Source organism: Trematomus bernacchii, unplaced genomic scaffold (genome assembly GCF_902827165.1).
Source record: "Trematomus bernacchii unplaced genomic scaffold, fTreBer1.1, whole genome shotgun sequence".
NCBI classification, from domain to species: Eukaryota; Metazoa; Chordata; class Actinopteri; order Perciformes; family Nototheniidae; genus Trematomus; species Trematomus bernacchii.
In genome coordinates, this window is record NW_022988050.1 from 14,959,107 (window position 1) to 14,973,174 (window position 14,068).

At 40.6% G+C, this 14,068-nt stretch overlaps 1 protein-coding gene across 1 annotated transcript in view; it reads left to right on the forward strand.

The window, feature by feature from the left end:
* Window positions 1-6,382: 6,382 nt before the first annotated feature.
* LOC117474112 (transmembrane protein 150A-like) overlaps window positions 6,383-14,068 on the forward strand; it is a 29,594-nt gene continuing 21,908 nt past the window's right edge. Inside the window, exons 1-2 of the mRNA XM_034120151.1 lie at window positions 6,383-6,558; window positions 8,493-8,566. Coding sequence (XP_033976042.1) covers window positions 8,502-8,566 — 65 coding nt within the window. The 5' untranslated portion in view covers window positions 6,383-6,558; window positions 8,493-8,501. The remainder of the gene's footprint in view (window positions 6,559-8,492; window positions 8,567-14,068) is intronic.

Consider the following 14,068-nt stretch of genomic DNA (forward strand, 5'->3'; position numbering starts at 1 on the left):
TTCTTCTTCTTCTTCTTCTTCTTCTTCTATTGAGCCTGTGTGGTCATGGGCGTAATTTCCACTGGGGACGGGGGACATGTCAAAACATTTTTCAAAATCCCGTTTGTGTCCCCCCCACTTCAAGTGTTTTTTTAATTTTTTTTACGCAAGCAGTCATCGTCACGGAGGAGCGTCTGTGTGTGTGTGGCACGAGCGCATTTTGTGAGAGAGAGAGAGAGAGAGACGGAGAGAGTTACGAGGGTTGTTGTTAGCATCTGGTGCTAGCTCGGAGCTAACGGAGATTAGAAGCGGTTTCAACAATAAGGAGAGGGAGAGTCCTCTCCTGTCGGACTGAGAGAGATAACGCCAGCTCAGGTGAGGTGAAGGACTCTGAGCGATTAGATTGTAAACTTTAGTCTAAGTTATCTCAGTGGGTCTCAAACAGTTTGGTCATCTATGTAAACAAATATTTCCATCTATTTAATATAGTTGTTCAAAATAAGTTAAATCATTCCAATGTCAGTAAAAAATCATTCCAATGTCAGTAAAAAATAAAAAACACAGTTTGAAAGGGGAGTGATTAGTAAAATATGCATAAATAAAAAGAAAGAATGCAGACTAGGTAAGATAAAGACAGGAGAGAGGAGTATATCAATGATTTGGTTGTGAGCATATTCTAATGGTTTTTGGAGTATTGAAATATATCCATACATCTCTTCATTTGTGCACCAGATTGATGCCTTTAACTTCAATTTAAAGAAAAAAATCGTCCCTATATATTTGTAGAAAGGCAGGAAATGGAATTAAATCGAGAACAATGTTTCATTGCGGAGGACCCCCTGTTTTGTGTGTCCCCCACTTCTCAAACCAAAGTTACACCCTTGTGTGTGATGACATGCTAACACACCATGATCAATCTACAGCCGCCCATACTTGATGTGTGCTCACAAAGCACTTTGTCTGCTGATAAGATCTGAACACATTCCTCCGCTCACACCCGTCCCAGAGCAAATAACTTCCAGGAAGTGAGTTATGTAATATGTTGTTTAAAGCTAACGTCCCCCTGTCCCCCCGTCCTCTCTGTTCCTCCGTCCTCTCTGTTCCTTCCTTATTATCCTGTGTACACACTGCACATCTTGCCTTCTCCACCTCACTTGAGATCTTACACAAAGCCCATTCTGCTCCCCCTTCATGGGTTTTTGGTTGGTGTTATCAGATGTATAAAACTCATGCTAGAGGACACACCTGCTGTATGTATTGCACTGTTAATATCAGATTTGTGTAAGCATGGATCTTTTAAATCTCAGTTGTTGAGAAACTGGGAGCACGTGCACACAAGCCTGACTTCCACTCCCACTGGGGGCCATGAATAGATCTACAACCAAACCCAATCACTTGTAGTATTTCTGCTTGCTTGACAAGACTTTAGACCTGTCTGTTAAAACAAAGAAGGCGTATAGGTTCTCTAACTTCCTCATTCAGACTTATCTCATGGACATGTAAACCGTCCCCTGCAATAATGTCTTAGCCTTTGTCAAACATCTCAAATGTAGCCAGAGATTTAGCTTACAGCACTTAAATTGAAATGGACATTGAGGTAATAAATATGGATAAAATAAAAACACAATGGACAATAACCTTTGAAAAAGGAAATAGTTGTACACCCGCAATTAAAGAGCTACTTAGGCTAAACTACATGTAAAATAACTCATGTTTTACTTCTAAATGTTTTGTTTCTGGTCCCAGTCTAGAACGCTCATTGTGGCCGTAGTTTAAACTTTAAAAAAAAAAAAAAAAAAACTGCCTAATCTGATGTTGCCTTAGTTTCCAGTCCCCCAAACTACAAGACAACGTTATTTAGAGGCTTTAAAGTGGTTCAAATATCCAGAGTTTACCAGGAAAATCAACCGGCCAGTTGGAAACCACTGATATTAAGAATTATGATTATTTTGCAATGATATGTTCATGTTTTGGAATTCATTTCAAATCCATTGGGTGGATTAGAATCCACCCAATGGGGTGCAGCACGTGACTTGATCACTACTGAACTGTTATTACATTTAAATTGTACTCAAATTGTAAACAAAGTGAAGCTTCTGCATTAACACTCTTGAGCTGGCTCGGGACACTGTGAGCTGGCTCACTGGTGTGGGGTCGGCGAGACACCGCGGAACTCAGCCTGTGCACACACACAAACTCCCAGCCAGGATGCGGGTGTGTGTGTGTTTCGGGCTGTGTCTCGCTGTCTCGCAGACGGCCACTGGGCTCACAGGGAGGGGGGGGGGGGGGGGGGGCAGGAGCTCCAACAAGCCGTTTAGGACAGAGTGAATACACATACTTTACAGAGATGCTGTATGAGAAACCAATGCGAGTGGAAAATTGCACAATATACATTTATTTTAGTAGACCTCAACAATGGAATTATGATCAGTGGAAATGGCCATGACATGGGACCTTTAATATATATTCCTCCATCAGATCTGAAGTGTGTATTTGTATCAGGATGTGCAGTTAGCTGCTTTTTCTTCCTCTTCCATCCAAAGGTGTGTTTTCCTCATTCCTTACATCTGCTGACAAACACCATGACGCCCTTTCTGCCTCTTTAATGTAAAGTAGACTAAAGGCCAGTAAAAATGGAAGGTTGCATTTGTGATTTGTGTAATTTCAGGCTGTTCTCTTTTCTCTGTCCTGTGTTTTATGCCCTTTTAGGTAAAGCCAGTCTGTGTGTAGTAGCAGTTTACAAATGTACATGGAGGGGGGGCTTTGGCTGGAACATATGAAGTAAAGACGATTGTTCTGCCATCATGTTTAACCACTAATACTGTATTTCTGTTATGGAGGAGCTGATGTTTAAATGATGCAAGAGTGGATTTAAAAAAGGGACATTTGTCTGTGTTTGTACTATTCCCGCTTTCACCTCAAATGTCCCAACAGAGCCATTTGTGACCTGAGCACCTTGTACGTAAATGCTTAATTTGTTTATGTAGTGTCCATCTGCCTTATTTGACCTTTTCTTTCAACAGCGTTCAAGTTGGATCATTCAATGTCATTTTTACAGATGAGCTCTGTCTGCTAGGAGAAATCCAAAGTTTGAAAAGTGTAAACGTGCACGATAAACTATTTTAGCATTAACATTGTGATCTTCGCATCATCCTGTTACATATTTTTACTGCATGGTGTAAACGGAAAAGTTTCACGGTTGTTGTTATCTGTGACTTATCTACTAGAAAAGTCGGCATTTATTACTGTTGAAGGCTTCATGGATAAGCAGTTTCTTGCTAACCACCAATCACATTCATTCTTCAATTTATTAAAAAAAACATTCCCTGCTTGTCAGTATGGAAATACTTTGGTGACAGAAAGGATGATGTTGAACGGAAAACAGCTCTTCTGGTTAAAATTCCTGTATTTTATATAACATATATCGCAGAAGAAGAACACATATTTTCTGTCCGTTCTTTCCAATATTGTGCGGCCCTAGTTTAAATCTGTGAGGGATTTCATTATTCAGGGCAGAAAGTGTAACCCCTGTATTCACAAAAACCCTTCATAAGAAGAAACCTGCACATAGATAAAGACAAATATTCTAACTTTTAAACAAATGTTGATGCATTTATAACAGAATCCCAATGGATTGAGTGCTGAGGCCACAAATGGAGCTCTGAATGACCTTTCCCTATAGTGTTACAGTACTAAACATGTGGTTTACTATGAAACATCATTCAGTTAATGTTGAGAAGGCCCCAGGTGAAGACTGGCTGAAGTGTTCTGTAACGTCAGTAATGATTCCTGTTCAGAACTTGTTGTAACCCTTTTTTTAACTTGAAATTATTTTGTGTGCCAAACATTGCTTCTGTTATTTTTCTATCATGGATCAGAGTGAATTTTTGCTCTGTGCATTACAGTACAGTGGAGTACAGTACAGTGTGCAGTGGAGTACAATGTACAATACAGTAAAGCAGTGTCCAGTGGAGTACATTATACAGTACAGTACAGTATGTGCACCTTTACCCCGGTGGATTCTACTGACAACTGCAAATGAAGGAGATACAAAAAAAACAGTTCAAGGGCTTTTGGTGTTGAAATGTTGTTACAGTAAATAAATTACAATAATGGTTTTAAAACATCTCTGTTCGTTATTTCAGATGGGAAGGAAACCCCTCTATGCAGGGGCAGGGGGGGACACCACACTGTGAGGGGCCTCTGATGATACATCCCATAAAGGATTAGGGTCACCACTGCAGCTCTGCTCTGTCACTACATGTATTATCTGTCAGTGTAACCAAATCGCATAATAATCTGCTGATGGAACAAACAGTGATGGAATGTAACACGTTTTAAAACTACAACTCAAGAACAATTTTTGAAGTACTTGTACTTTATACTCTATACCACTACACTTTTGGGACATTTTAAATTGCTTTGCAGATTTAGATTTTTCATCCAAAAATATAAATCAACTTTTTGGAGGTTAATCTACTAGCAGTATATCTACTTTTATTAAAGCAATAATTATAATCCAACAATTCTGAATTTAGCCATTCTCCATAATGAGTAATTTTAATCATAATACTTGTATGTACATAAGAATAATACTAATCCAAATGCAGGACTTTTACTTGGTACAAAGCATTTCTACTTTCTACATCTCTACTCTAGTATTATCGATACTTCTACCTAAGTAAATCTGAATAGCCTAGTTACTCACCCAATGATGTGATTTATAGCCCACTGTTGCATTATTGATGGAAGAAGTTATCTGATCCTTCACTTAAGTAAAAGTACATATAAAACTACATTACAAGTCAAAAGCTTTCGAAAGTTTCCTAAGGAAGAAGAGTACCAGGAAATCTAAGGAATACTGTAGATTTTACGCATGTAGATGTAATTGATGACATTATTGACAAGCAATTTTGTAGAAACAGAATATAAAACATTTGACATCAGTATATAAAGCATTTGACATTAGCCCCACCTTTACCATCTGCAACATTAAAGTGATCTGCACATTAAGGCATCAAAAACTACCCAATAATAATAATAATACACGATCGTTTTGAAATTGGCCATTGTAGAGAGAAATACTTTTACTTTGGTATTGTAGGTCAATTGTAATGTTTATACTCTTGTACATTCACTTAACTAAGATTTAAATGCAGGACTTTTACATGTTTTTTTTCTACCCTGTAGTACTGCTCCCAGGTGTTGGGCCTATAATGGAAAGCCTGTGGCGCCCTCGCGCGGCATGAGTCAGTTGCCATGGTTTCCTCTGTTGCTTCATGAGTAACTCTGGCTCTGTAAAGTAGCGCCATTTGTTTCCGACTTAAAATCACGTTAATTGAAAGCAGCTGTGTGAATCTCTGCACAGTGACGCACGCGAGAAGCCACGTGAAGTTGCCTTAAAATCCTGTAGGAAGAAATTATATTTGAACGGAAAATACATCAAGTAAATAACAACGGTGACTCCAATCAATGATACGTTCACGTTATGTTATTTTACAGTTGTAAGTATTTTGGTGAGGACCTAGGCTGTACTGAACGAACCTGTAACAGAGTAGTAGTACAGTAGTACAGATATTTCCCCTTTCCTGGGAGGAAAATATATTTAATATTTCACAACAACATTTTGGAGTGTGCAAAAGTGTGAAAGACAAACATTAAGTCATAGAAAAGTGCAGCAGAATACACTTTATAATAAGGATGGAACTGGTAAAAATAATAGAAAAAAGGATGGCATTAAACAAGCAATTAATAAATATGAGTGCAAAAATATAAAGTATAGACATTTAATTCCAAATAAACCATTAACGTTTCAGAAATAATAATAATAAAAAAATCTGACCATTTAAAAAACGTTCCCATACTACATTAAACCTCCAGTCAAACATCCTCAAAATTTCCATCTGTAAGCTCAAAAACACGAGCTTTTTAATGGGCACTTGAATGCACCATATCCCGCTTTCCTGGAAAACATTTTGAGCTTCTTTGGCCAGGAATAGAAAAACACGAGCACATCCAAAAGTGATGTGTGATTAATCTGCGAAACGGGCGTGAAATGTGATTCCAAGAACTAGAAAAGGAACAAAATAATCCAAAACAAGAAAAGAAACACCACAACACACCTGCAGCTGAACGCACACTTCCAAACACTCAGTAAAGTAGGCTATACAAAAGCCAAACATCTCTCCACAGACACGTAAATAAACTCAGATAAAGTTGTACTAAAAGACAAAAACATGTTTATTTTCCAACCCTGAAATAAAAAATGTCTTAAAATGAGTTTATACTGTCATATCTGGATTTAAAATGGTAGAACATGTGAGTGTGTGTTACTGGGAGGAGTCTGGAGTTCCTGTATCCAGCTGCTGTGTGTTTGGAGGATCACTGCCATCAGGCTGATCTCCGAGCAGCCTCAGAGTGAGATGAAGGAACATCCTGAGGGGATCAATCGGCATCAGATCTGTCACACCTTTTACAATGAAACCAGTTGGATCAGCTGATGCAGAGGAGCTCAGACTAGCAGTACAATTTGAGATGAAGAGGAGAGCCTGAATACTTTTTCCACGGAACAAACCGAAGGTAGGAAAAGCCCCCTTCACTGCACCTCTGTATGCAGATGTTCCTGAAGTAATGACAGTAATTGGGAAGTACTTGGAGAAACAAGCAGCTTCTGTACAGTAAAACCAGAGGAGACAAAAGTAATGGAAAAATAATACTTCCCTGTTTTTTGTTGTTAGTTGTGATAATAGTTTCAAGCAAGTTGAATGAATGGTGGTCAACATTTATTGTGTGTTTAAATAAACCCACAGGAAGGAACATGCAACCTCTTGAGTTATGTTTTTTCTATTTACTGAGTACGTTTTTGTAAGAAAGATAAAAAAAGTGCTTACACTTCATTATATGAGTACATTTTGATGATCAATTTAAATCATTTCCCAACCTTTCTTCAAGTGGAATATGCAGTCGTTCTTGGATGCTTTGTTTTATAAATATTATTTGTATTAATATATCTTCTAAAACTGACAGATGAATGGATTTGCAGGCAGCACTTTTATTTCCAGGCTTTTATGGATCAATAACTGAATCCACAAACAATTAAATTATCAAATTAGACAGTGACAGCTTCTCAAATCAAAGTGTTTCTTACTGTGATTTAAAAAAAGGTATGTCTCGTTTTTTAAATGTTGATAAAAGTTCCATCTTGACCTTGGAGAAAGAAGTTAAGAGTAGATTAGTAGTAAGTTTGTCTCAACACTGAACATAAACCCTATTAATTGTACTAAACTGTGCTCAGTTTCTTATGGTCGGTTTGATGACTTGCTTTTTTTCTCTTTATGAGGTCTTAAATCAAACTATTTATTGATTAATCAAGAAAATTATTGATAACTCCATAATGAAAATAATCATTGGTTGTGGCAGTGCTTCTTACCTCTTCTTCAATCTCAAAACCCTCTTAAGAGCTCTAAAGCTTCAGTTCTGTGCTGTCACTATCACAACGTCACATATGTCAGTTGGCCAAGACCCCTTGGTGTTAATTGTAATGTCTGGGTATTTAGCATAGACTTTTCAACATTCAGGTTACATAGACATTAAGGCGACATGAGAGTCCAAGATGCCGTTTATAAGTCAAACCTCAAATGATTTGTTTTGAATGACTGCTACACAGCTAACCTGAGCCCAGGGAATAGCTTGTAAAAGAGGGGCAGAAACAGGGGGCTGAGAGGGGCCCAACAGCTCCCCTGGGTCCCCGGGCAGATTAATCCGGTCATGGGGGACAACATGTTTAGGCGTTTCCATGGCTGCATTGTCTGCAGGTTAATTTATTCTGAGTAGATCAATCAGTAATAGTAAACAGTGAGCCTGCTGCAGCCCATTGTCAGTGTATTTATCTGGTTCATACAGTACTCAACCACATTTGTTTTAACCTGCTTAAGGTCTGTAACTGACTGTTATTATCACTGTCAATCAACCTTTTTTAACCTTATTTTCATTATTCAATCAGTGTATTAAATGTCAGAAATGGTAGAAATTCCAACCAACAGTATATAACTCAAAGACATTTAAATTACAGTGATGAGTGGTGCAAAATATAACATAGTACATTACTCAAGTACTGTTCCTATTTACAATTCTGAGGTTCTGGTTCTTCACAAATTAATTCTACTTTGTACCTCTACTCCACTCTTCCACAGGATTGAGTTTAATTTGACAAATGATGATGTTTTAAATAGTTCAACTATTATATAAAGTAGTAATACAATTTTCTCCAATTCACCAGCTGCTTTTGAATTATATTTTAGAGTGCAGGACTTGTACTTGTAACAGAGTATTTTTACACTATCCAACAACAGAAAGTGATAAAAAACACAGAAACACAGCAACATTTGACCTTGTATCTTATTTAATGAGTAAATAGTAGTCTTATAATATGATGTCCTAAAAGTGCATAACCAGATTATTATTGTTTTTAAACTGATTAATTTGGTTTTAATGTTGTTTGTTGCTCTCTGCAGGTGGTCATCATGTCTCTGTGGATGATCCTTCCCGTCAGCCTGCCTGTCTTCACTATCACTGGGATATGGGTCGTGTGAGTATACCTCAGAATTGGTGAAAATAAACATCAACATTTGCTCCTAAAAAGTATTTCTGTAGACAAACTTCAACCTCGGTTATCTTTACATAAGCCTTGTTAGAGAGGCTACCTATTATCCCCGCTCACCTAAACTGTCTGTACAAAGTTCATGCATTTAAAATAGTCGCTTCTTTGGAAAGAGACAGTATAACGTCCTTCTGTTTATACTACGATTGTGCCTGAGAAGAGTCACCCTTGAAATTCCTCTCGGCCTGTCTGGTCTGCATGTCCCCTCATCTGCATCTGCTTTACTCCCACAGCAGTCACATCTGTAGCTCTGCACGACAGCAGCATACATTAAGGCTGCTTTCCATGCTGCCAATAAACTGCTCTTGTGAGTGTGTACCACAAATGTGTTTTTGACAGCACACAATCAACTATGGTCAAAGATTTAATAGAGTATAGTTTTAAACACCCCTAAAGATAAGAATGACAATTAAAAAAACACATTTAGTTGCACTGTTGTTAAGATGAGGAGAAGGTTACAGCTCTTACCGTATGCTAAATACAGTGTGTAGCTAAAGCTTGCATTTCGTGTTATAGTCACGACATTTAGGCGCCGTTTACACGAGGAGAAAACTGCTTGTATCTGCATAGTTTCGCGTGCGTATAGCCCTATTATTTACACGAGGCCGATAGAAACTGACCCCACAAACGATAACGGGTCCCAAGGTGGATAGATTTGCAAACGAAACGCTCTGGGGGGTCAACCGAGTCCGTGTAATCACCTCTATACGAATATTTCCTGAAAAAATAACGATAGCCCCGCCTCTCCTGCTCACTGCTGTAGCAACTATCAAAAATAGCTGTGTTAATTAAACGCACAAGGGGTTCTTGAATGAAATAATATTATAAAAGGCAAACCAGAATTGTTAACGCCCAATATACTCCTTAAACAAAATAAACAGAGTCAGATTTCATGCATTGATCCATTATATTGACAAAGGTGCGATCTCACCCGGTGTTTGTAGAGAATATCTCTCTTTCTGAGCCGTCCTCTCCACAGAGACGTGCTTCTTGGTCGGTCGATGCAATATCCACAGATTCGGTTTCTTTCAGTTAACTTCCCCGTTGCATTTATCCATATGCTGAGGAAATTACTATATCCCGCTGAATACCAGCAATCGCCACACACACTTCCTCCTGTCAGTAGCTACTGCTAGTGCTACTGCTACTGACCATGCTACAGATATTAGTGCAAAATCTACAGCTCCTCTACCACAACCATCAGCAACAAGTGGACATGGAGAATTACATGAACTACATGTTGCTAAATACACCGCGGGGCTTAAACAGAAGGGTAGCCATGGCAACATTGTGGCGGGGCTGCTCGGGCTGCTCTTCTTCGTGGCTTTTGGTGTATTTTGGCGGAAGTTACAGCGCCACTTACAGTCCCGGCATATGTACTACAGCGTTTCCAGCGGTCTCGTTTGAACAGACACGTTAAATGAAACGAATGCATGTGAACGGAAGACTTTTTTGAATACGCATACTGTGCATAAACGCAAACGGTCCCGTGTGAGCGGGGCCTTAATCTATTGATTCGTGTTCACCAACACGATTTTCCCCTTTTTTTCGTGTCACACAAAACGATTTTAAAAGCAATGTATTTCTATTGGTAGTATGTTTCGTGCCTGCACCACGTCTTTTTGTCCGGTCGGGTCTTGGAAGACCGGAAGCTGTGTGGTTCATAAAAACATTTTCTTACTCAATTTCAAGCCACGATTATTTTTAATCGTATAATGTCTGACTTTTTTTGCCGTCCGTGAGGAAAAGAAATGGACCTCAGAATACTGAAATCTACGGAGCCCCTAAAGGGACATGGAAAAAAAAAAAAAAAACAGAGAGAAAAAAAAAAGGTTAACGGATAACGGGTTAGTATCTCGTGCTCACGAGAAAGTATCTCGTGCGCACGGGAAACTAACCCATTATCCCGACCTTTTTTTTTTTTTTTTTGAGAAAGTTACCGGTGCGCCAAGGAGGAAGTGGAGCGCACAGGAGGCAACCGTTTCATTGCAGACTGTTATGTTTACGTGGGGAAATGACAGTGCATACATTATTTGAGATATATTTCGTACTCAGACTTCATTTTAAGGACATTTCGGCCAGGGGTGTGTGGTCACTCCAGGAGACAGCGGGACGTGCAACTCAGAGAAGAGCAGCACCAGCACTCAAAGAGCTTTTAAACACCGACTACACTGTGTTTACCTTCATTCGAACAGCAAAAGAGTGACCGCAGGCCGTTTTAACCACACACACCTCTACACACACACACACCTCTACACACTCACAAACCTCTACACACACACACACACACCTCTACACACATCGAACTGCCCGATTACTCCCCCTTTTATTAGTTTTATGAAGGAGATGTCCGGTCACCAAGGCGCATGATATGTGTGTGTGTGATCTGCTCAGCTCCGTTCTGTGCAGGGGCGTACTGGGACTAAAAATCAGCCCGGGAATCTCACCCAGCTCAGCCCACGTAAACTGTCAACAGGGGGGGAGCCTCGCTCGCGTTGCTCGCTTCAAAAGTTGAGCAATGTTCAACTTTTGAAGCTTCGACTCACGCTGCCGTGTGTTGAAGCTTGCCGGAGGGCGTGTCTGAAACTCGACCAACAACCAATCACATGAATGTCCCGCTCCGGACACACAAGCATGCGGTTTGATTGGCTAGAGCTTGTACTGGCATATGATTTGATTGGCTGACACTTCCGTCGAAGTGAGAGTCACGGACATTAATTCACAGATCAAAGCAGACTGGTTTACAGACTCTCCTGTTTTGCCATCCGGTGCTTAAACAAATAGCTCTACACCCCTGGCCGAAATGTCCTTAAAATTAAGTCAGAGTTCGAAATATATCTCAAATAATGTATGCACTGTCATTTCCCCACGTAAACATAACAGTCTGCAATGAAATGGTTGTCTCCTGTGTGCTCCACTTCCTACTTGGCGCACCGGTAACTTTCTCATGAGCACGAGATACTAACCCGTTATCCCGACTTTTTCTTTTCTCTCCCTTTTTTTTTTTCATGTCCCTTTAGGGCAGGAATGGGCAACTTGGATGGTGGTGGGGGCCACATAATATATGTACTGGCCACCAGGGGGCCGCAGATTCACTTGGAACACACACACACACACACAATTGCATGTATTGTATGTAATTGTAGTTGTCTAACTTGAACCTAGCTAAGACACTCTGCTGTTCCTCAGCACCGCTCCCCCTCCCTCCCGCTGAAATTATGAATTAAAAGTGTATAGTAATCATAAGCCGCGTTCACACCAAGTACTTTTCCGTACTTAGTGCCGGCACTTAGTGCCCCGGCACTTATTACCCCAGGGCACTTAGTACAGATCGCGTTCACACTGGAATAAGTTCCCTGAGGGAAGATTACGCAAATGAGCCGCTGACGTCACTTCGTCTTCTTCTGCTTTGGGTTTACTGGCAGGCCGCAAACCACTTCACGGTGTATACTGCCACCCGAAGTCCCCGGCCGGAAGTCCCCGGAGTTGGGGACTGGCTTCAGTAGAAGCTGCTGGGACTCCCAGCAGCTTCTACTGAAGCCTTCCGAGTAAATCGCCAGAACGCCGACACCTCCTCATCTCCACCGCTCCCATGTTTTATTTTGTGTTGCCATAAGTTAGTCTCTCTGCGTTTGTGCGCTGGGCGAATGCTAATGCTAATAATGCTAATGCGAGGATAATAAAATGGACGCTCTACAAAACATTTCAGAGTTTTACGGGGTGTGGTTTGCAATTCGCCCAGCCAATCAGAACTGGGGCACTTTTTTCCCCCAGGAAAGTACCATCTCTCAGCAGGCACTAAAAATGGGGGTAAAAGTACTCTTTTTGGTGTGAACCTGACATAAGGGGTACTAACGGAACTAAACGCGAAAAGTACGGGAAAAAGTACTCCGGTGTGAACGCGGCTATAGATAACACGACAGGGTCCGTGACAGTTTGTTTTCATCTGATTTCAAATAAACCCAAATGTACTCCTACAATCTTAATTGGCTAAATAACTCTTTAAATCCATCATTTAGCGGAGCTTGTTTGAGGAATGAGAGGATTATGTTTTTTCAAACATGCTGCCATGCTCTGCTAGTGTGCCTCGCTCTGATGAAAGGGAGAAATGACTGTAATAGTTATTTATAACCTAACTTCTCAGTGTTGCAAGTCTTGTTGTCCTTCTGTTTTTAACCCGGTACACGCCAAATTGAGAATAAAACCTCATTTTCGAGATAGACCTGTGCAAGAGGGCAGCATTAACATTTTTCAACAAAAGATACAACAGAAACAACATGAACAGTTTTTGAAAACTGTCACGACAGCATAACATTTCTTTAGAATTATGCAGTTAAAGCCCCTTACACACCGAGCGTCGTGTCGCCCTACTCAGATTGGTGTGTACTGCACCGCCGTGCACCGTTGTGTCTTTTCGGCCGTGCCGACACCTTCCGCCGCCGATTCGACATGTTGAATCGGGAGGCCGTCGGCCAAAGAAATCACTCTGATTGGCTGTTCAGCTTAGCGAATCAGTGCATGAGAAGCGAAACGGAAGTGTGGGACCCAAACAAACGATTAAGAAGGCAAATCTGAGATTTAATTTAACTCCAGCTCTCGACACAGGTTCGGGAAAGCCCCATGAGCTTCTCGTTGCAGAGTGAACATGGAACGCACACGCTATTTGTTGTTTGTTTATATCACGCAGTCTGTTCTTCTTCTCTCGGTTATCACGCAGTCTGTCTTCCGGTTGTTGCCTCTTTTGAATGACGAATACACACTACCGCCGCCTGCTGGTAAGGAGAGTTATTGCCACTCACGCATGCGCAGTTCAGACGTGCTTCTTGGCCGTCGGCTGAAGTCTTTGCGGTGTGTTCCAGTGCGAAACATGGCCAAGACGCAGAGACGCGAGGCGACACAACAGTCGGGGGCCGTCTGTGTCAGTTCTTTGGTGTCAGCTTGGTGTGTCCGGGCCTTAAGAGGCTTAAGATGCATGCCAGGGAAGTTAAAACCATTGTAAACACATCCAGTTTCATCTTTACATTTGGAAGTATGCAGAACACTGAGGCATCATGGGATACAGAGTGAGAGTTCAGAGTGATCTGTGTGTTTAACATTAAATGGAGATTTAAGGGAGTTTACCAGCCTCTGAAAAGCTCACAAATTAACACTGGTTTGTTTAATCTGTACACATACCAAAGTGTAATAAAAACAACTTGTGGTTTAACAGTCTCTGCTGGTTGCCTGGCAGCCTCTCAGTGACGACAACACACAGCCATGCTTGCTGTTTTTAGTATTAATGTTAAACTAGGCTAAACTGCAGGTTCATTTTTACTGTAAGACATGAGAGTGGTGTTCATCTTTCTTCTTACTCTCTGCAGTAAAGCAAACAAGTGGATTTGTAAAATATTGCACTATTATTCTTAACTCAGCCTTGGGATTAAAGATGTG